The sequence below is a fragment of the Carassius gibelio genome, chromosome A6 (assembly GCF_023724105.1).
Source record: "Carassius gibelio isolate Cgi1373 ecotype wild population from Czech Republic chromosome A6, carGib1.2-hapl.c, whole genome shotgun sequence".
Classification (NCBI taxonomy): Eukaryota; Metazoa; Chordata; class Actinopteri; order Cypriniformes; family Cyprinidae; genus Carassius; species Carassius gibelio.
The window spans coordinates 27,346,704-27,370,562 of NC_068376.1; the positions used below are offsets into that span (position 1 = coordinate 27,346,704).

Sequence of the window (23,859 nt, forward strand, 5' to 3'; positions counted from 1 at the left end):
ATAATTTTGCACTGACATTTTAATGACAATTATTGATGTTTGTTTATACATATGCATTTATATTTTAAATAAAAAAATATTAAATAAAGGTATTTTAAACTTTAAAGCATAATCCACATCTTGATAGTCTGTAAGCTTTACGCTGACTTTAGTCTATGAATAATACAGTAATGGGAAGATGATTTGCTATGTTCAATCGAATGCAGGACATTTTGGATTTGTGAATGTAGAAGACGTCACTCCATAGATGGCTGTAAAACCATGTCATCTAGTCTAACTAGGCTCCTGTTCAAAAGAGTTCATGGTTTAGACATGGTTTAGGTTTTTAAATATTTCTACTGTATGTTTGATTTAAAATTAAGCTCAATAATCCATTTTAGAAACTTTTGAAAAACAAAATGGGATTGTATTTGTGAGAGAAGACTTACCGGGTCTTTTCTGCATTGTGGAATTGCATGTGATCTGGTCTGAAGACCACAACTTTGCTTTATTCACCTTCATGCTGAAGAACTTCATCAAAATATGTATCTTTTATGGGGATCACATCACAAAGGAACCCCTTAACCTGATTTCTTAATTTTTGGCTGGACTTTGCTCTGCCATGTCTGATCACATGGATAGCAGCTGTTAACTTGCTTTTAAAGTTAAATAGGATTAGGTGACATATTAACATACAGCCAAAAAAAACAACAACATTTGTCTCAGCTGACAGACATCATCATATGATATTCAAACTGTTATATCAAGCAAAACTACTGGAAAATTATTTATTCCTACATTTTAGTTTTTACCAATGACTATAAACTGTTCCTTTATTTAAGAGGTACATCAGGTTCATTATCAGTCACAGAACAACAAACAAACTGATAACAACTGATTCAAAACCACCTCTCCATTTAGAAAAATACATTACAAACTTAACTAATGAAAATATGAAGAACAATAAAGTGTACAGTGTCGTGCACATTGTGCTACTTTTATCACTTTCATCTATTATTATCACTTGTACTTTTTATCACTTCTCAGATCGATGCATTTGTTTCACTGAAAACCACAGTTTCAACAGATGAAACAGATGTCAGTACAAGTACTACTGACTATGTTATATATAAAATTACATAAAAGAATACCAAAGAATATGCTTACCTGTGCTCACATGTCCCATACGTCATAAAAAAATTAAGACTGGACTTTGAAATGCAAACATCTTATTATTGGAAGCAGAATTATACAGCCCTACTGATTCTTAATTGTACTTTTTAATACAATATTTTTGACCACTATCGTTAACTAAAAATAAAAACAGTTTTTCATTCAACTAAAGTTGAACTAATTTATATATATAAATTTAAATATTACATTAAAACATAAAAACGTAAATTAAAACGAGAAATATTGCCTTGGCAACGAACTAAAATAAAATCAGATTAAGTATTAAAATTACTCAAACTAAAATTGAAAAAAAAAAATGGTTTATAAAGCTAAGCAAAACCAATAAAAATGTTACAAATCAAAATATGAATAAATACTAAAATATAGTAAATAAATAATACTTAAATAACGTGGGGGGGGGGTATAATCTACTGAAGTAGATTATGAAAACAAACTTTTATTCAATTGGGCTTTCCATAAATTTCGCAACTAGCCCCGGTCTCGCCGAATAATGTACTGTCTGAGTGTCAGAAAGCGTCTGACAAGCAAAACCTATTTTTCTTAGAAAGTGTCCAATAAGAGTAAGTTTCGATGTTTTCTCCACGCCTCCACACAGACACGAAGAATAAAACCGCGGTGGAGACTCGCGTGCTGATCATATGACCGTCTGAGATTCAACATGGCTCGTGTGTTCCTCTTTTATCTGTTTGCGCTGTCGGGTGTTTTCGCCGGACGGTATTTTAACGAGAATGAGCCCTGCTACAGACCCCAACCGAGGAGAAACCTACAAGGAGTCAGGTATGTCTAACTATCATTTGTTCTAAACTGACAGCAGTTTTGAGTATCAGATGTTTGTTCATAAGTCAGAGCAGTAATACACACTGTTGAAGCTGAAAATACTGTCTAGGTAGCCACGTCTGGCTTTTACTATTTTAACTTTTTCCTCTTTCTCTTTTAAAAACTGCCCTAAAAGAGATCAAATGCAATAAATTATTTTCTGGATTTGACTGTTTGTAAGCCGAAATACATGTTTATTTCATGCTGAGAAATATGCAAATCATTTTTGAAATTATTTCCTGTACTGTTCTGTAAGCTGATATATTTCCTGTTATTCTCGGTTTATTTATAGTTAGTTCATCTGTTAGATATTAGCTAAGCTAAACTTTGGCACATTCTAATGATATGTGCTAAAATGTGCAGTGTTCAGCACAACATACTGTATCCCACAATGCAGTACACTCAAATTGACTTTCAATTTCCAGTGTAGTGCATGAGTCATTTTCCCCATTATTTGGTCTCATTAAATTTTTTTGCCTCCATTGTCAGCCAGGTTATCGTAGGCGACTCACATCATGGCAGTTTGGCACATGAAATTATTAAGAGAAAAACACAGCAGTGTGGTGAACATGTAGCCATCATGAGACCGGTTGACACCTGATTAATTTATTATTGTATATACCATGCCCCCAAGGTTAATTTCCCATTTTTGGTTGTTAAAGCTGCAGTAGGTAACTTTTGTAAAAATATATTTTTTACATATTTGTTAAACCTGTCATTATGTCCTGACAGTAGAATATGAGACAGATAATCTGTGAAAAAATCAAGCTCCTCTGGCTCCTCCCAGTGGTCCTATTGCCATTTGCAGAAACTCATCCGCTCCCGGCAAGAAACAACCAATCAGAGCTGTGGTCCGTAACTTTGTTTGTGTTCAAAATGTAGAAAAATGTATATAATAAGCGAGTACACCTTGAATCCATTTTCCAAACCGTGTTTTTAGCTTGTCCTGAATCACTAGGGTACACCTATAATAAGTGTTTATACTCTGACTATTTTAGATTGCTTCGGGGGTACCGCGGCGGAGTAACCCAGTACCTTTGTGATTCTTCATAGACATAAACAGAGAGAAGTAGTTCCGGCTACGATGTTCTTCCGCAAGACGCAAGCAGTTCTGTTTATTTACCGCTAGAGCGTCAAAAATTACCTACCGCAGCTTTAACTGAAGAACAGAAGGCTGTGCATGGGTTTATCTCAGGCGGCAAGGAAGTCGACCGGAAGTTGAAGTCGGCCGGGTGCCGCCATCTTTTAGCAGAACTTCACTTGCGTTAGCATCCCATTGACCTCCCATTTATTTTGGCGTCACTTTGACAGTGAATAACTTTACATCTGAGGCATTTAAAGACTCCAGTTGTCCATTATTTATTTCTAAAGATACACGACAATGTATAAAGGGCTCCATTACCTTCTATGTTACATTATGGCCCCGTAGAAACAGTTTTTGTAAAAATAGGCTAACGATTGCGTCATAACCACTCGACTCTCTGTCGAATTACCGTACAGACAGGAGGAGAAGCTCGTAGGCAATTAACTTAATATGGCGTACTGGCGTTACATTTTTAAATACTATACAAAATAATTAATCAGAATACTTACTCCTGCTCACTCACGCCAAAGAACTCGCCGGCTCTGCAAGATTAACGATGGCAGTTTGCACGCACAGCTACTAGAAGATTTACATCTGTCAGACAGGTTGCTGACGTCGTCAAGCTTCGTTTGAGTCTGCGCGTCAGAAACGGAAGTGCTAAAAATAGCTAAAAACGGGCTTCATTTGTCTCAATTGAGTTCCAATGGGGTCGCTGTGTCCATTTCTTTTACTGTCTATGGTTTATCTGTGGCAGTTTCCTTCATGGCCTCTTGCTGTTTGCTTTGAATGCGTTTTCAGTGTTTTGTGATCAGTGGAGGGAGCTGGATTTGTGACTTAATGGCATATGTAGATGGTTAAACAACTTGAATTTCTTGTATTCTTCAGGACTGGACCACGTCCTTATGAATATATGAATTTAAAAGACCTCCCCAAAGCATGGGACTGGAGAAACATTAAAGGTGTCAACTACGTCAGCACCACACGCAACCAACACATTCCACAATACTGCGGCTCCTGCTGGGCGCATGGAAGTACTAGTGCTATGGCAGGTGAGGGAAAATGTTGTAAAAAATATATATATTGTGCGGGTGAATCATAGTAGGAAATATTAAGCAAAATGTCCTGGCTGGTTTTGCCCCCAAAATTTCTGGTAAATATCTTTGTGTTCTGTGAGGGGAGGAAAAAATCATGGAATTCACGAGAGGGTGAGTAATTGAAGACACTTTGTTGTGAAACATACGTTTTTTCATGAGGAACCACAGAGCAGCCCTGTTGTAGACTCTTATGTTTAACCTGGTTGTTCAATCATTAAAAATGCAATTTTTTTATGCCATTTGACATTACATTCTACTAGACTATCATATTGCTGTTAGATTTCTATTTAATTTAGAGTAAAAACATAATTTTTTAACTATTTTGTCTTGCAAAATAAAGCAGAGTAAAAAAAACACTTATAATTTTTTATTTGACCACTTGACATAATAATCAGTATCATAATCTATAATAATCAGTATTTCTTTTTTTTTCTTTTTTACTGACCCTTTGATGTAAATCTCATTTTTTTTCTCCTTTCAGATCGCATCAACATCAAGCGGAAAGCAGTGTGGCCATCTGCCTATCTCTCTGTCCAGAACGTGATTGACTGTGGCAACGCTGGTTCCTGCGGTGGTGGAGATCATACTGGTGTTTGGGAATATGCACACAGCAATGGCATTCCTGATGAAACCTGCAACAACTATCAAGCCAAAGATCAGGGTAAGAAAGTTGTTCGGTGCAGCACCTGGTAGTTTGCTTGAATGGATATTTTGTTTTGCATTAGTTTGTATTTCTGCTTTTTTTTTTAGACTGTAAACCCTTTAATCAGTGTGGAACCTGCACAACCTTCAACGTGTGTAATGTAGTAAAGAACTTCACTCTCTGGAAAGTCGGAGACTATGGCTCAGTCAGCGGGCTGGACAAGATGAAAGCGGAGATCTATTCTGGAGGACCCATCAGGTTTACAAACTGCTTGGTTATGGATTTTTAAGATCAGGTAATATGATCTCCTTATAACCGAGTCAAGATATTGACCCCGACACTTTTGCCTTCGTAGTTGTGGAATCATGGCAACAGATAAGCTGGATGCGTACACCGGTGGTGTGTACTCGGAGTACGTACAGGATCCCTATATAAACCACATTATATCTGTAGCTGGCTGGGATGTTGACGAAAATGGAGTGGAGTACTGGGTCGTCCGTAATTCTTGGGGAGAGCCATGGGTAAGCAGAACCTGAAATGTTGGACTAGAGTAGCCCCACACTAAAATGAAGTTGAACGTGTGTTCTGCTCTTTTATTTTTTAGGGAGAGAAAGGCTGGCTCAGAATAGTCACCAGCGCATACAAGGGTGGCAGTGGGAGCCAGTACAACCTGGCCATCGAAGAGGACTGCATGTATGGAGACCCTATCCTTCCCAAAAACTACCTGTAGATGGTTGCTCACATGCAAATGCTTTCTTAGATTTGCCAAAAATGTTTTTTTTTTTTTTTTAATGCTGCAACTTTTAATCAGTTGAACTTTTGATTTTAATAGTTTTTGATCTCAGGAATCTTTTATCAGAAATTTTACAGATCTGTTTCTGTAATGCTGCATTCATAGGCCTTATATTTTAATGGTTTTATACACTAATTAATGAACAAAAAGAGAAAAGTAGTTCACCCTTTTTTTTATACCAGAACATTTAATGTTTTAGGATGTTTTAAATGGACCGACCTCAGGCCAAATGGTCATCTAATGATCTTGTTTTGCTGAAAAGGTTTTGGGATTTGCTATGTCATATTGAAAGCAAACTCTTTTTGATGGGGATTTTCCTTTTAATGCATCTGTCAAATCCATGTCAACATGTGCATCCATGGATTAGTTTAATCAATGCACAGTTTTCACACTCTTTTCATTAAAAGTCTTATCTAAAACATAGGTGTTTTTGCTAAATTGCTTTAGTTTAAACTCAGAACAGTACCTCAAAGTTAATTACCTATACTTAAACGGTCTTTGTTTTCAGTAACATTCATTTATAGCAGCCAATGACCACACAAATACTTTTAATAATTGCTTTGCTTTAAGTTAGTTTGGAAATGTTTTGAAAAAACATATACAGCAGTAAAGCTGCCTCTCAGTTAAATTGCCATCTACTTTTAGTAAAGACTAACACCTCTGAAGAGACATGTTAACTATGCTTAACCACATTTATTGTGACCTTTGAAATGATGACACGTATAAACTTAGTACAATCATGTTTAATAAAAATTATTACAATGTACAAAAAGAAAAACCAACATCACAAATTGTTTCTAAGCAAAATAGAGGCTCTACAAGTTATGACCTCAAAAACACGCTTTCAAACTTCACCATTCATGTCAATACTTTCTTTGAAAAGCTCAACACAACAGTTATGTGCACTGAAATTAGCAGTTTGGGTGCTCCGGTCCTACCAGTTGATCCTTTCACTTTTCAAACATCCCTCTAATTTTGAAGGTTAGTTCATCATAATGAAGTTGGATTTGCAGTGAGCTATAATGAAAAAATTTGAGATTATTTATAAAGCGCTACAAGTAATAATCAAAAATACATTTGTGTGCCTCATCATAAGTCATGGATCCTCTTTGAAAAAAAAAAAGACGACTCACCAATGAACTCGGCTACAGGGTCATGTTCTCCCTCAGTGCGGATTGTTCCTGCTATGCTGTCATTTTCTAGGATGGGCAAAAACAGCTGGACAAAGTCTGAGGTATATGGAGGGGTTATCACATCTAGAACCTGTCCAAAATTAAATGGGGACAAGAAACACATCACATTCTCATTAATGATAGAAGAAACAGCCACACAAATCAATCAAAGCTCAAAGACCTGAGCCTCACCTCTGTAACAAAGTATCTGATGAGTGAAATATCTGTGTTGAGCTTCTCAAGACATTTGCGGATGTAGCCGACCACTGGAAGAACATAACCTCGACTCAATAGATGAACCATACGGTCCAGTAAGGTCTTCTTCAGCTCCATCTGAAAAACAAAAGATAAATGTGACCCTGGAGCACAAAAACAGTCTTAAGTCGCTGGGGTATATTTTTAGCAATAGCCAAAAAAACATTGTATGAGTCAAAATTATAGATTTTTCTTTTATGCCAAAAACCATTAGGATATTAAATAAAAATCATGTTCTATGAAGATATTTTATAAATTTCCTACAGTTAATATATCAAAACGTAATTTTTGATTAGTAATATGCATTGCTAAGAATTGATTTGGACAACTTCAAAGGTGATTTTCTCAGTATTTCGATTATTTTTGCACCCTCAGGTTCCAGATATTCAAATAATTGCATCTCAGCCAAATACCATCCAACCCTAATGAACCATACATCAATGGAAAGCTTATTTATTCAGATTTCAGCTAATGATTAAATCTCAATTTCGAAAAATGGACACTTAAGACTTTGTGGTCCAGGGTAACAAATAGTACTCAGAATCTAGCTATAAATATTAGCACTGAAGATGCAAATAAAAGCGCGCTGATTTTGCAGCATTACAAACCTGCTCCATGACATCAAGCTGTGAGTGCTCCGTCTCAAACAGTTTGATGAGCAACTGTAACACCTGAGGATGGAGAAGCTGATGGCATGTGCTGATCTGAGAAATAAAGACAGATGTTTAATCTTAAACTATGGCGAATCAATATCTTCATAATAATGGTAAGGGAGGTGACCAGTCTGTACTCTGTTGGTCTATTTAGATTCAAATTCAATAGTATGACATGGAGGTTACTTTTACCTCATCCAGCAGTGCTAGGTGGACAGGCGTGTGGTCCGTCTGTAGCTGGAAGTAACGAGGCTCAGACACCGTCCAGTCGACCCACTTCAGCACTCCCATCGCTACCACTGGAAACCTGCAACACAAATACAAATATATCTAATGTATAATCTTATAAGACACTACTGTTCAGAAGCTCAGTATGATTCAGAAACTAATTGATCCTTTTCTTCAGCAAGGATTGTCAGCAAGTGACAATAAAGAATTTTATGTTACAAAAGATTTTTAAAGAATGTTGTTCTTATTCATTAGTCTCCTTAATTATGAATATACATATGTATAAATGTGTTGTTCATACCTAATGCACTGGTATAATGTGCTGAGTTCTGCTACTAGCTCAGTAGCCCCCTTGTTCTCGTTACAGCAGAGATTATGAACCGTCTCAATGGCTTTTGAGGTCGACTTCAGCTCATCTTTATTTATATTCACACGCTTGTTCTAGAAATAAGTAATATTTTATGTAATCCTCCACAACTTTACTTGTAAACTGTAATGTACTGAAAACTATGTATATACAGTATGTGTTAAGAGTGTTTTTAATACACACTTTTTTCCATGTTTCCACAACACTAGCAGCGTACGCTAAGATGTGGATGTATTTGTGCTTGTGGTCCTGGTTGATTTTAGCTCCGGGTTTAAATAGTGACTGCATGAACAGATCCAAAAAGGCAGGAACTCGGATCTACGTGGAGAGAGGAACAGTTCAGTTAACATCAGTTTAGTGAATACAGTTTTCTATAGGCATTTGTTAAAGAAATAGTTCACCCAAAAATGAAGATATACTTTAGGCGATGCAAACGAGATTGTTTCAATGTAAAAAATAGTTAAAATGCCTTAATGATGGATTTGTTTCTGACTAACATAGCTTTTCACTTCACAAGAATCATGTAGATTCACTGCATTCCATTAGTGAGCAAGTAATGCTTCATTTATCCATATCTGTTTTGAATCCATTTGAAGAAATAAACTCTTGTTTATATCTTGGAAAACCTGAAGGTGAGTAAATCTTCAGCAGAGATTCATTTTTGGTTAACTATTTCTTTAAAGCTAGTTAACAAATTGTTAGAAATATAGTACATTTATTTGCATTTTTGTAACATAAACATAAATATACAGTGTTAGAAGTATTTTAAGTATTTTTTTCTCTGCAGCTCTCCTTTGCATTCGCTTGTTTCCTAATATAGTGGTCTAAAAGATTTGCAGTTGTATATTACAAATATTATTGATGGCTAACAATTTGTGACAAATTGCTTATGCTCCTCAAGTATAAATTGCTTTAGCTTAAATTGTTGGCTAAATGCATAAATGTAAATGAATATTCTGACCAGCTCTACAGGAGGTGGATCCATGCTACTGAACATCTTGAACAGGACTGTGATGTCTGCTGGGTTCAGGGCCCCTTTGGACAGCATGGCACCAAGAGCCTGGCATGCGCGTGGATATGCAGCAGCAGTGCCCAGCGCTAATGTGATCTGACTGGCATCATGTCCCCTAAACATAGAAAACAAATCAAAAACATGGTTAGAATGAATAATCTGATCAATAAAGCAGATCAAACAACTGAGAGTGTTACACAAAAGCACCTCTCATGGGCATATTTCTGTACTTCCTGTCCAATTCGCCGCATTGCAGAGCCGCCCTGCTCCTCCTGAGCAAGGATGGACATCATGGCCTGAGCGAACAAGTACGTGTGCTCACCGTGACACACCATCTTCTGCTCAAAACACATACGAATGAGATTTGATTATAAGAATACAACCATTAATATTAATACAGCGACCTCAAAAATGATCAGCGATACTCACAGCAAATTCAGGCAGATTTTTCTCCAGATTCTGTTCTCCTCCATCCAGGAGTGTGGCGAGAGAGGTTCGCAGGACTCTGGAGAAAACCTCCAACTGTTGACAGGCTGTGGACACACTTGTGATCTCTCCTTGGTATCCTGCATCTGAAATCAACTAAAAACAACATACATGATCAAGAAACATTTTTTTTTACCACTACATAAACTCAATATGAATGTCTTTGACTGACTTCAGCCCATTGTTTTTTTACCTTGACTGTGAAGTTGAGCATCAGGCAGTCTGGATGTGCCTCAGCCAGTTTGTAGAACAGATCTCTCCATGTTGTGTGTGCTATCATCTGCTCCAGCCATGCTGGTGTCTGAACAGGGATGAACATTAAACTCTTTAGCCTGATAAAGCCCAACTGTAAGTAGCAAAATACTTTTTCTTCTGTATTGCAAAGTATATCCAAGTCTTAAGGATTATGGAATAACCAAAATGTAAGAAACGCAAAAATGAAGACAGATTAAATCATGTTAAAGATTTGCAAATTACATAATAAAATAAAACAAATGGACAAACCATTCACAATAAGATCTAGAACATGCATTTACAAAATAGATAAATATACTTTATTGTGAAAATTACTACTACTTATGCTACTCTATGCAACACAAATTAAATCTTTATAAACACCATAAAGTTAAAAAAAATTACGACAAGGGAAAAAAACTTTTTGCAACTACTTAAGGAAAACAAAAAATAAGAATTCCTAAAATAAAGAATAAATGTAATATCCAAACAAATTATGAAAAAGAATAAATAATATTATTATATTAAAAAATAATATAAATATATATTATAATGTAATTCACTTCTATAAAAAAAATACATAAAAACAACAACAACAACAACAACAATTCACCTCTCCTTCAACGGTGAAAATAGAATCTGCTTTCTGAGGGTCAAAGTGTTTGATCAAGAGACTCTTTAAATGATTCTCTACACGCTCCTGCACCTGCGCGGGCTCCACACCTGCAAAGGGAGAAACACACTTATGTCAGTCTTTAGAACTGAAGGTAATTTTATAACAGGTGTAACTCTCAAACTGTCCCGTTTACATTTATATATACAGTTGGTTTAGATACACTTTTAGTTTTTTTTCGCGCCTTAGCGGTAAATAACCATGTGACAGTGACGCGTCCAAATGAGAGCGCGAGTTCGTCCGTTAATGAATCAACAGCATCCAACTTTTATTTTAGTATTTGAGTTTTTAACTTAAGTCAAGCGAAGAACTGACGAGTGGTGCTCCGGTGGACAAAAGTGACTGAATTTAAAACCTTCAGATGACACAGCTGATACCGACGTCTTTGTAAGTTACCAAAACCAACGACACACTCGAGACGCTCTGGTTCATCTAATTCAGAGTGATTGATGTATAATAATAATGTATATACCGTATGTATGCATGTATGTATAATTACCGAATCGTGTGTGTTCGTATTCTACTTATGGGTGATAGTGGTCATAAAGGGAGTCACGAAGTGTGGAGAAATTCAAGTATAAACGCATTTATATAGGATATTTGGCCAACACTGACTGACCCATCTGAATGAGCCACTCCGCTAGAAGATTGACGGTCTGTGCAACAGCAGAGTAGTTCTCTGAGAGCAGCTGGATGACGTGCTCAGGTGAACCACCTGCCTGGAAATACCTGCGGAGACACGGGCACAGATCAACCATCCCGTTAATCATCTTTCCCGTTTATCTATAGAAATCGCGCTCCCTCCATTCGGTTGACTTACGTTTTCAAAGTGTTAAACACGGTGGGCTCCATGATGTAGTCTCTGCTGGAGAATTTCTGCAGACAGTCCTCCTGAACTTTGCCATCAGCCTCAGCATCCGCGTATCCATCCTCCAGGAGAGACAGAAAGAGGGAAACGATCAAGCCATCTTTTAGTGGTAGTTCTCGTAACAAAATATTATTTGTGCATATTACAATCCAAGATTTTAACTTCGTTATTAAAATATGATAGTTAATCATCTGGAATACTTCCGTGTGTTTATGGACATCTACGACAGACGGTTTTTTTTTTTTGGCACGATGATAACTGTATGTTTTTGTCTATTTAACGTTACCGTGTTTCATCTTAGTTTAATTATTGATCTTGAACATGTAACTTACCATGTTATTATTATTATTAACTGGGAGTTCATGGTAAACATGGTACCACGACTGTACTTTCTTTTGTAAGTGAAACGTTTTATAGAAATCAAATCAACTCCTGATTTCAAAATTGTACGTTAGGTGGTAAATCAGATTATAATTTCATGGTCTAACGTTACGTGTCTGTGGGGTGTATTCAGTAAACTACCATGTTGCCGTCCTGTCCCTCCCATTCTCCAACATTGCTGTAGTATTCTTCGTCCATTGAGAGAAATAAACGGATTTCTTTAATCCAGAAACACGACTGTTTACAAAACACGTAGGAGAACACCGGGCGGCGCGTGTATAATACGTCACGTGATAACGGAATAGAGCGCTTCCTTCTGGACTGGAGTACACTACACACTGGGATAATACGTACCTACGGTGCACGTACCAGACACTCGACTGTTGCTAGAATTACTATACATATACATAATACAAATATTAATGATTTTGTTTTATTCTTAAATGTTTATTTTAATACAATGCCAAAAAAATTGTTATTTTAATCAGTCAAATACGCTGTTGAAACTGTGCTTTGTCACGTGATTTCTGATACTTTTTTCAGCGTTGTTCGAGCTGGACCAATAAAGGTTAATTTTCATTACTGGTTATACATTTAATAATAATTATTATATTACAATATATGCACACACACAGAGAGAGAAAGAGATTTCGACTGATTTAAATCAATTATACTTACGGTACCTATTTACTTCTTGTGAGCCTTCAAGCGGCCTATGGAGGAAATCGTCGTTTGTCCCATAAGAAAAAGTTATTTGCTAGTAACCTGTGCTCCCCAATGGGAGATTTGTAAACTCCCTAATGGTCAGAGGAACCATTTTGAGCAGCGCTGTTTGAAACTATCCTGGTCACACACTCCAATGGCAACTTTATCCAAGTCAAGTTTAGTCCCAGATGTGGTACTCACTCTGTAAATTGAGAAAATTGGGATGGGATTACCTGGATAAACTAAAACCTGTTCAATGAAACCGTCTGCACTCATTCGAAGATATTAATTAAATGTGATTTTAAGGGTGTGTATAATATTTCTAATTAAATGTTTACATTTGAAAGATTTTTTTTTTTTTACTTAAATAGCATCAGGAAATATTATTTTACTCTTCCATATGCGCAGTTCCTCATAAAAAGTGCAAGTTCCTCATATATCAGATGTAGTTGATATCGGTCCAGCAGTGCATTTAGAAATATTTCCAGTCAAGTAGGTGTCCCTGCTGTCGACGAGGTGTTGACAGTGACAAACACAGAGTAAAAACTCCCTGCAAAAAGGAATTAGCTTTTAAATAACAAAACTAAACAAATAAGTAAATATCTGATGATTTAAAATACTTATTTAAAAAAAAAAAAAAAAGATCTTGTCACGAAATCATATAGAAAGTGCTTCTAGTTTAGAACTCTGTAGGTCCTTATCAAGTTCTAATAATAAACCTAATAATAATAATATTTTATTATTATTGATGGCTAAGACTATGGCTAATTTTGTTAGTTACAGAACTTGACTTTAGATACATGATTTTTTTGTTTTCCATGATGCTCACAAAATACTATAACACTTATTTATTTTCTAAATACTGTGAAATGTAATTCTGTATTTACTCATCCGTACACTCAAAACTGATGTTTAAGATCCATTGGAACATCATTAACTGTTAAACTAAAAAATTACTTGCATTTTATTATCAGAGCTAATGTTTTAAATTGTAACCCAAATTTATTATGCATCCTTTATAACACTTCTCTGATGTACTGTATGTGGCTTGAACTGCTGATATTGCATTGGTTTAAAGACCACAAACATGTCGTAATTAGAAACTGATTTCCCATTGAGAAGTAGTGACTTTTAACATTGAGTATTACCAAATATATAAAATAAGCAAAATCTGGAATTCAGCGTTTGATGATGCAAACCATCGGCCACATGCAAAATGATGAATTCAAATCAAGTTAATTTAAAGCCTTCTCAGTCCAGTGACCATTTTTAAACTGAACCTATTTCATAGGAGCCTACTATGGGAAAGGCTTCTTATTTACTTTTAAAGGTGATAATGTTGCAAATTTGCTTGAAAAATTTTGACAAGTTTGTAATGATTATCCTGCCTGCAAAACATATGAGTGAACTTTATGGACAACCAGATGATTTCCAAAATCATATTAGGATATGCAGTGCATAGTGTCACTGAAGTTTAAGCAGCAACTGATAAGCTATTTTTCTCATTTAGAAACATGTAGCAAATATTACATTAGACCTTTAAGAACCACCATCACTGTAAGAGCAACTAAATTATACTTTATAGTTTGATTTGGGCCAAAAAACAGAGTTAGCCTTGTGAAAAGTGTGTGCGCATGTGTGTGTCACTCAGACAGTGTTACACTCTTCTTTTACTGCTGTAATTTGAATCTTTGTACAAAATGTACAGTAAGTGTGAGAGACATGGAAAAAAAAGCAACATATACACTGAAAACACTTCTTAAAGAGACAGAGTCAGGCAAGGGGGCATTTGGTACTCAAATCACACTCACTTATTGCTGCAGCGAGTCTGAACTAGAAAATAAAGTAAAAAAGTAAACATACTAAAATATCATAGCTTAACATCTCCCCCCACCCCATTCCATGCCCATAACCAAAAACAAAAATAATATATATACATATATATGTGTGTGTGTGAGTGTGTATGTATTGATATCTATATATCTATATCAATAGATAGATAGATAAACACCTGTACCACATTTTGCAGAAAACACAACCGAATTTGTGTTTTTTTGAAAATTTGTGAAAAAAAGAAAGAAAAAAAAAAGTATAAAATGACAAATAAATAAAACAAAAATAAATACTTTGTTTGCGTAACAAAGTGGACCATTAGAGCACCAAAAGCTGGCCCCTGCTTTCATGTGATTGGGAAGCAGGACAGGAAGTGTGGTACAGAGAGGGTTACGATTGGTCATTGTCCAGTGATGGGCGGCCTCTTTTTGTTAGTATGTCAGTTTGTAGAGCAGCTTTTTTCTTTTTTCCTTTCTTTTTTTTAATATAAAGAAATAAACATGAATACCATGGGAGGAGGATATGAACCCAATATCTGACTGTGCAGCTATCAAAACAATTTTTACACTTAATACATCGACAGATTTGCTGTCTTTTTTTTTTCACTTTTTTTTTTAGCAAAGGAATTTGGTTTTTTACGAAGAGACAAGCAATGTTTTTGCATTTGGATTATTTTCTCCTTCAACAGAGTTAAAGCAAAAAAGAAAAAAGAAAACAAAAAAGCCCCACACCCTGCCTCTAAAAAGGTTGACTTGTCACGGACCAAAAAAGGCAAAGAAAACTTGTAAAAAGCAAACATATATATATAAATAATATATTTACACATAAATATATATATTTATATATACTGTATATAATGTTTCTTGCTTTGTACTACACAGCATCAGGCGTTTCGTCTTGATCCTAAAACAAACCAGAGGCAGGTTAAACGAGTGAAAATAAAAAGGTGGGAGGGGGACGTGACAGACAGCAGCTCCCCCCAAACTCCACTGATAAGCAGTGCTAGTAAATGTTGCACTCGGTCGCCGACCTGACACCGGCATGGCAAGTTTTCATTCTTAAGTTGTACGGGGAAGCCGGTTCAAGAACAGCACAGGAAGGGGTGAGGAGGGCAACTTTCACCCAGAGTCTGATGAGCAAACAGGCAATTGGGGAGGGAGTCGGGAGGGTCCGAGTTCAAGGGAATCGACAGAGGCAGAGCAGAGCCAAACAGCGCAATAAAACATATCTTACTTACATCTTAGCTCATTTTACACGTACAGTCGTGATCAAGGCACAGGGAGCTTCTACAAGTTACTTTTTTCTTCAATAAAGTTGTACAAAATAATACATTTTACAGTCTGTACAAGAATAATGATCCAGCAGAGAAATCAAAAGACAGACCAAAAGCCAGGCTAAAGGGTGGGGGGGGGGTTTGTTGGGGTGACTAGACCATCCATTAGACGTCCTTCTCATGTCTCGCGTCATTACTCAGTCTTACCCTCGGTCTGATGAAGTCCCCACATGTCAGTGTACAAGATTTTTGCAGCAGGGAGGAGACAGTCAGAGAGAAAGATAAGGGGAGGAGAAAGAACGAGAGAGAGAGAGAGTAATGGCACTCGGAAAACAGATGGAGAGAACAAATGAGAAAACAGGTGGTTTAAAATGGTGCACCGACACACAAACTGGGGAAACTAACAAACAGAAAAAGGTTGTATTATTATAGGAATAATAAATTTCCTATATATATATATATATGTATTTTTTTTGCACTGCATTTAGTTCACCGTTCTGCATGAATCTAGCATTGCATGCACTCGCCTTTCCTGCGATGCATCTTGAGAAGCGAGTCATGTGATGGGTCTTGTGTTCAAGTCATTCTCTGCTCCACACGTAACACAACCCGGGGCAGTAAATGCTCCAAACCCTCTGTTTTTGTTGGGGGGAAAAAGACATTTTGCTCTACATTCTGTGTTTTTTGTTTCGTTTTTTAACAGACAGTCCATCATTTTGCTCTCCTTCAGGTGGGGGGGGGGGGATGGGGGGGGTGGGATGTGGCTTTTGCGAAAAGGGGAAATGGGAAAAGGTGAGGGATCGTGCCAGGCTCGCACAGACACTAAATGTTCAACAGGACCAAAAAGGTGGAGGATAAGAATAGCGTGTGTATGTGCGTGCGCATCAATATAAGTAACGTGTGTTTAGGCATATGATCAGGAAAAAGACAAGTTTGACGTGTAACATACATAAGACTGCGTGTCAGGAGTTCAGCTGGACGCATTATGTGTCTGTATGTGTACGAAATGGCTTCCTTGTCCTGAGCAGTCCTGGACAGTTTTTTTTCTTCCCTCTTTTCTCTCCCCCCTCCTTCTCCCTCTCACATGTTTAGTTTTCCTCTCTCTCTTTTTATTAACATCGGTAGTCCTTGGCTGTGTTAACAAGTCTTTTTGCCAGATATCACAGCCACGCTTTCATCAGTAACACAGTGCGTCCCCTTGCCCCAGCCCCTAGTCACTCAGGATGGAGAAAGGCCATGTGTGTGTGTGTCCGTATGTATATATATATATAAATATATATGAATATATATACATACAAGTATGTGTATATATACATATAATATGCATGTGTGTGCGTGTTAAGTGTAAAAGGTGGGGACTCATCAGTTTGAAGGTTTCTGGTTTGATATTGGGGCGTGATGTAGGGCAGGGGGGCCTAAAGAAAGTTCAGGAGGTGAGTTTGCGTCCCGTCATCCCTGCTGCGATCACAAGAGTTCGTACTGTCGTAGGTGCATGCGCTGGATGATGTCTCTGCAGTCGTTAAACACTCTGCGGATGTTTTCCGTGTCCACGGCGCAGGTGAAGTGGGGGTAGCAGTAGTGCCGTCCATCTCCACTCGCTGTACTGATCCTCTAAATAGACAAAACAACAAAAAAAACAGAAGGTAATTTTATTAGAACCGGCAACATGTCAACTTTATTTATATAGTGCTTTTAACAATACGGATTTAACATAACATGACATGATTTAAACTGCAATGCAAGTGACTCTCACGATTTAAATAAAAAACATCCACTTAAATAAATATCCCTTCATAGGGAGTTTATATACACACTACTGGTTAGGATCAGTAAGACTGCAAACAAGCCTCTTATGCTCACCAAGGCTGCATTTATTTGACCAAATGTACATTAAAAACAATGATGTGTTGCTGCTAATATTTTTGTGGAAATACATTTTTCACAATTCTTTAATACAAAGAACGGCAGTTATAGGAAATCTTTTGTAACATTATAAATGTATTCAGTAGGGGTGCTCCGATCAGGATTTCTCCGATCACCGATCGCCGATCACAGAAAGCATTATCTGCCTATACAAATACATATACCAAACTTTTTAAAACCTTTTTATCATGTAAAATTATTTATAGTGATGATCCAATCAAGATTTTTAGACATTTATTCAGGGCCTTTTGCTTTTTGAGAGAGAAAGAGAGCGCGCGTGGTGATTCATTCATGCTGTTTGTGAAATTATTTTTACAGACTACGAAGATTGTGATCGGTAGCTGATAGTGCTGTGTATTGCCAAGAATCTGGCGATGCAATACCCATCGCAATACAGGGGTTGCGATACTATATATTGCGATACTGTAACCAATTACATATTTTATTCTGTTTTTAATAATTGATCGCCAAACACAATATCCCGATCCTCACGTGTATCAATATTTTCTTACACCCATAGTTGCTGATCAATCAGAGCACCCTTAGTATTTACTGTCACTCATTTAATGCATCCTTGATGAATAAAAGTATTAATTAAAACAATTCTGACACCAAAACCAAAATTGTAGTGTATTTTCAAATAATAATAATTAAAAAAACAATGCCATAGTTAAGGACACAGGGTGATGGGTTGCAGTGATGATTTTGGTGCCATAGAAGAACCAGACTCACCAAGAACTCATCTCGGATGAAATATTTTGCTCTTGTAACTCGCGGATCTTCCCCTTGCTCTGGTGTTGCTGTTAGAAAGAAAGTATCTTGTTAGTAACACTGATGGCGTGATATCCAATGTCACTACTGTGCTTTAGATTGATACAATCGTTTGTATTCAATTCTATGTGGACTTAAAATCATTATTCTATTTTACTGACCATCATCTGGTGTAGTGTAGCGTGCAAACTCGGCGAAGTAATCCTCAATTTTTGATTTTCCCGCCAACACCTTCTCAGCCAGCAAGTCCTGCTTGTTTAAGAACAGAATGACAGAAATAGTTCGAAGCCACCTGGAAAGCGAGGAGAGAAAAAATTAAGATCTTCATAAAACTAGACTTTCACATCATCTCAAGAAAATGTGAGTGGCACAGTAGTATGCTCCCATTAAGCCCTCATCTTTTTACATGTGTAAGTGTGTTTTAGGCGTCCAAAGGGTACCTGTTATTCCAGATGTTCTTGAACAGGTTTAGTGCCTCCTGGAGTCTGTTGGTCTGATTGTCCTCTCTGAGCACCATGTTATAACTGCTGCTGGCTACCACAAATATGATAGCAGTCACATCTGTAACAAGAGAGAAAGGGTTTTAGAGTACACTTTAAACAAGCAACGCAAACAATCCATCATAACACTATTCCTTAAATTACAAGAAATTAAATACCATATTTTTCGGACTATAAGTCGCACCTGAGTATAAGTCGCATCAGTCCAAATATACGTCATGACGAGGAAAAAACATATATAAGTCGTACCGGACTATAAGTCGCATTTATTTACAACCAAGAGAAAACATTACCGTCTACTTCCGCGAGAGGGCGCTCTATGTCGTAGACGGTAATGTTTACTGTTAGTTCATTTCTCTTGGTTCATGTCAAATTAATTTTGATAAATAAGTCGCACCTGACTATAAGTCGCGGGACCAGCCAAACTATGAAAAAAAAGTGCAACTTATAGTCCGGAAAATACGGTAAACCAACATATTGGCCAGACTAATAACCTTATAAATATTTTTTGTGCATTATGAATTTAACATTATTCAACTGCATGTACAATTAAACTGTATTTTACATTATTATAAAATTATAACTTCCCTTTGATAGCATTCAAAAGCCATTATTAACTGTCATTATTAACATTATTATTAATAATATTAAATAAAAGCACCACATTTACCATTAAAACACTGGATCCATTTTCTGCGTTCGTCTCTCTGTCCGCCAACATCAAACATACTGCAGAAAAAAAAAAAAAAAAAAGAATAAACTCATCAGTTAGGCAGCAACAGACAGTTTGACATGGTCTTGTTCAAATCAAGCACTTATAATGACTATTAATTTGTGAAAATGATTGAGGCTGGTTATGAAAATACATGCAAACGTATACACTGTGAATCTGTGAAAAGTTTCATGAAGGCCTCTCGGTCAAACTCACTGAAAATTAACTTTGTCCACTTGGAATCTGGTCTCAAATATCCCAGAAGTCAGAACTCTGCATCTGAGCAAGTCCTGAGAGAAAGAGGCAACAATAAAAAGACACTTTTAAAATCAGACACAATAAGAGAACGATTCCTCTTAAATAACAGGGCTCCCAGAGATACACACTTCAGTATCAATGTCTGAATCCCTTCATGTGGATATGTACACACCTGATCAGTGGGAGTATAGTCGCTCTGTTTCACAGTGTCAATCCTGTCCAGGAAACTTGGAGAAAAAAAGAAAGAGAAATAACATTAACAACTGTCCAGTACGTCACAACACTTCTTTTTAATTAATAGGGTAAGACTTATTTAAGAGATGCAATTAAACACCCGAGTAATGTGATGACAGAGAGCTGGATTTATTCCAAGACAAGGAATATTAAAAAATGTTATGCACAGCCCAAAGTTTAGTCATCTCTGGACAATCACCTTACATCTCTAAAGCATACCTAAAAAGGCATAACCACAGGGCTACTTCATTTATAAACCATATTGTGCTATAATGTTAGCTTGCTCCAAAATTATTCACGCAGTTAAGACTTGTCATACTGTCTATCCCTAGTAATAATTTGAAAAATTGTTGAAAAGCCCATGTTCAAAAGTTAATTATGAATAAAAATTCCTGCATTTACAGATTTTACACAGCCCCGGTTAGCAACAGCAAAACTTTCACACACACATTTTCAAATCACCACATGACACAAGTCAGCCATGGAGGTGAAAAAAAGGCAGCTGACACAATCTGCAGCTTCGAAATCAGCCAGCAGGTGGCGCATGATTGTGTGGAGATCAAAGCAGGCAGGGTTCTGAGTCATAGTGATCAGAGAGCGCTCCGTCAGACACTGCTCTAGTCAATGGATCGGCTCTAGTGGGAGGAAACAGAGGGGAAGAGAGGGCGAAACAGAGGGAGGGAGGGAGGGAGGGAGAGGGATCAAGAAACGCCGTCTTAGACAAGCTGCTATTCGGTGAAAAACGGCTGCAAGATGGTGGGACGGCTCGACCTCGCCTACTGCTTCTTTAACTGAGATCTTAAAGACGCTCATCAGAAACAAACATATGCAGAAAGCATGACTAATAAAAATCAATGTGCCCAAAGAAACGCTTCTCATTCGGAACTGGCTGAATTTTTTATAGATCATCATAGGAATACGATTTATAACTATGTCCATGTTGACACTAAATAATCAGGAGACCATATAATATAACATAATATTCTTTCTATAATAACTATTTGACCCTTAACTTTAATATTATTTGGAATTTATTTTTTAAATGTTAAAATATTACGATTTACAAATATATATAACCTATATGAATAAAACTGCTTAAATATATATAATCAGATTACATCAAAATGCTTCTCATTCAGAACTGGCTCCAATTTTTTACATTTTAGTTTTATAATTGTAAAATATTACTATTCATAAAAGTATACAAATCTTATATATAAAATACATAAAACTTCTACAATATATATTAATATTTAACATGAGAATACACTGAAATATCTCACTCAGAACTAACACCATAAAACAATCAAATAGTTTACCTTTAACTTAAATTTTTATTTATATGTGTGTGTGTGTGTGTATCATGTAAGTTTTATTTATATGAATTTTATTAGAATAATATCAGAATATGATATCAAATAAGTACAATAATGTTTATAAAATTCATATTTTATCAAATGTTATTCAGAACAATTTACTTTTATTAATTAGTTATTTAAAAAGACCAATGAATCTCCAATCTTCATCTCCAAAATTACTAAAAGAATAATTAAGGAACTATATTTAAAATCATTAAAATTCTTCACAAACATCTGCAAAAGAGTAACACCTAAATCAAAGCATGAGGGAATCAGAGAGAAAGCGAGAGATATGTGCAGGCCTGACACGCATGTGCATCCCTCCTGTCCAACAGGAATGTGACATACAGGGTTGAAATGTGACAGCAAGGCTGTAGGTCCCACACACAGCAGCATGCACACACTACACTAGTGTGTTCATGTGCATGCATACAACACGCACAGCAGGCCACACAAATGAACGTGTGGCACATCACATGAAAGAGGGGGCATGGACAGAAATAAAACCAAGCAAACGATGAAAGACGGACAGAATAAAATGCAGACAGACAGATGGGTGAGACTTGCACAGACAGTTGTGTTATGGCTGTTGTCTAACACCACATCTCAATTATTGCCTTTCTTCCTATTAATAGAACGATTCCAACAATAGCCCAGTCCACTGGACAGACATAATACAACTCATGCCCCTCTGGGTACAATAGTTGAGAACGCATACAGCCTCCCGTGTCGTAATGCCAAGCAGAAGAGACAGCTATAGCTGTGACCGAGTATATTTAGGCCTGCATTCCAAATCCAGCCTCAACACAAGTGGAATTCTAGAATTCAAACGGCCGCACGGCAGGAAGTTCATGAAATTCTAGTTGCGTGTCAATGTCTGCCAACAGTTGCAGAGGTTTTAGTTTGGAACAGTGTATAGCAGACTTTGAAAATGCGCTCGAAAGTTTGGGATAGATGCTAAAAGTCTTAAAAAAATATATATGGATATTAGTGCATATAAATTTTATTTTGAGTTGTTCTAAGCGTGCAGTGCAGATATGATTAGGCACCAACTTCAATTTAAAAAACACAAAAAAACAAAGTAAAAACACTTCAAGCAGTAAATGGATGGTCTGGCCACACACACCGTATCACATGAGTCATATGACTTGCCGTACACAGAATTTCTGTTCAGGTCCCTTTATTTATTAAAGTATTCAGCTCACACTTAAAACAAATCACTAGTGCTGTGCAAATAGTCAAATGCAATTATAATGCGATACATTGGCGATAATGAACGCAATGTTGCGTAGCTTGTCAGATAACTACAGCTCCATGCAGTAAATGCCGCTCCATTTGAAAGCAAGAGATTTACTTCTAATCACAGAACCAGCTTTACTGACCAGATGCACATGATAAATAGCATTCGATTATTTGCACAGCCTTACAAATCACTGCAGTAAAATGTAAGTGAAGCAAGTAAAAGTGCAGACACAAAAAAATCATAAAAAGATTACAATTTTTATCCATCATACGTCCCATCAACTAACTTTACCTTCAAAATATAGCCCTGAAATATTGCCCATTAAGAATTAGTATTAAAAGCACAATTATTAAAATCTCAGATTTCTGATGGATCAAATTGCTTTATTATTACCTTCAGTATTGCACCTTCCTAAACACCACCCAAAGTAACTGTATTCCTCCTTTCTTGACTGCTAACAATATGGTAAGTGAATTTCTTTTTTTCTTTTTTTATACTACTTGTAAAAATATTAAATCATTAAGATGGTATCAATAATATTGCAGCAATGTATGGTTGGATATAACTACTTAATTACGATTACTACACATAATATTGCTTCTTACTAAATTGCAGTATTTACACTTTTCCAACTCGAAAGGCACAGTTCTCTGAAAATGTGGTTTTTGAATTACATATCCACTTTGTTCATCAAACTCGCAAACACAAATTCAAAACACTGTTTAAACGCCAAAAATATCAGAAAACATTTACCCATAAATGCTGCTCTCTTTAAACAAAGTTATACAAACTAAGTAAACCAAGTTACAAAAAAAAACTAATGAAGTCTTTACTGATAATCAGCAATTAATTATGATCAGTTTTTTAAACAATCTTTTTAACAAGTATGTTACGTTGAAGTGATCTGGAGTCAACAAATGCATTTTCAACAAATGTATTAACTATTTACAATATGTTTTATATAAAAAGCTAAATTCAAATTCAAACATTTCTTCAACTAAACAATGGAGTCCTATTATTATTATTATTAATAATGAAAAACTAAAATATTTACATTTACAACGGACCACAACAGAGCATTTAACATCAAGTAGAAATAAATACGAATACTAAAAAA

The 23,859-nt window shown here is 36.3% G+C and overlaps 3 protein-coding genes across 4 annotated transcripts in view; 1 reads left to right on the forward strand and 2 right to left on the reverse strand.

Moving 5' to 3' along the window:
- Window positions 1-1,685: 1,685 nt before the first annotated feature.
- LOC128015938 (cathepsin Z-like) lies at window positions 1,686-6,022 on the forward strand. The gene is made up of 6 exons (XM_052600195.1): window positions 1,686-1,950; window positions 3,959-4,122; window positions 4,649-4,828; window positions 4,918-5,068; window positions 5,166-5,331; window positions 5,415-6,022. The coding sequence occupies exons 1-6, from the start codon at window positions 1,832-1,834 to the stop codon at window positions 5,538-5,540; spliced, it is 906 nt and encodes a 301-aa protein (XP_052456155.1). The 5' UTR covers window positions 1,686-1,831; the 3' UTR covers window positions 5,541-6,022.
- Window positions 6,023-6,331: 309 nt separating this feature from the next.
- Window positions 6,332-12,239, reverse strand: LOC128015936 (negative elongation factor D-like). The gene is made up of 15 exons (XM_052600191.1): window positions 12,074-12,239; window positions 11,504-11,613; window positions 11,303-11,412; window positions 10,624-10,733; window positions 9,970-10,077; window positions 9,720-9,872; window positions 9,498-9,628; window positions 9,240-9,405; window positions 8,462-8,596; window positions 8,213-8,352; window positions 7,876-7,990; window positions 7,639-7,734; window positions 6,968-7,108; window positions 6,737-6,866; window positions 6,332-6,620 (listed from the first exon to the last, which is right to left on the reverse strand). The coding sequence occupies exons 1-15, from the start codon at window positions 12,128-12,130 to the stop codon at window positions 6,586-6,588; spliced, it is 1,737 nt and encodes a 578-aa protein (XP_052456151.1). The 5' UTR covers window positions 12,131-12,239; the 3' UTR covers window positions 6,332-6,585.
- Window positions 12,240-14,193: 1,954 nt separating this feature from the next.
- Window positions 14,194-23,859, reverse strand: part of LOC128015937 (guanine nucleotide-binding protein G(s) subunit alpha) — a 36,033-nt gene continuing 26,367 nt past the window's right edge. For both annotated transcript variants that reach the window (XM_052600192.1, XM_052600193.1), the window contains exons 6-12: window positions 20,080-20,134; window positions 19,866-19,939; window positions 19,608-19,666; window positions 18,878-18,998; window positions 18,599-18,729; window positions 18,399-18,466; window positions 14,194-17,354 (exon numbers count right to left, since the gene is read on the reverse strand). In XM_052600192.1, coding sequence (XP_052456152.1) covers window positions 17,208-17,354; window positions 18,399-18,466; window positions 18,599-18,729; window positions 18,878-18,998; window positions 19,608-19,666; window positions 19,866-19,939; window positions 20,080-20,134 — 655 coding nt within the window. In that variant the 3' untranslated portion in view covers window positions 14,194-17,207. The remainder of the gene's footprint in view (window positions 17,355-18,398; window positions 18,467-18,598; window positions 18,730-18,877; window positions 18,999-19,607; window positions 19,667-19,865; window positions 19,940-20,079; window positions 20,135-23,859) is intronic.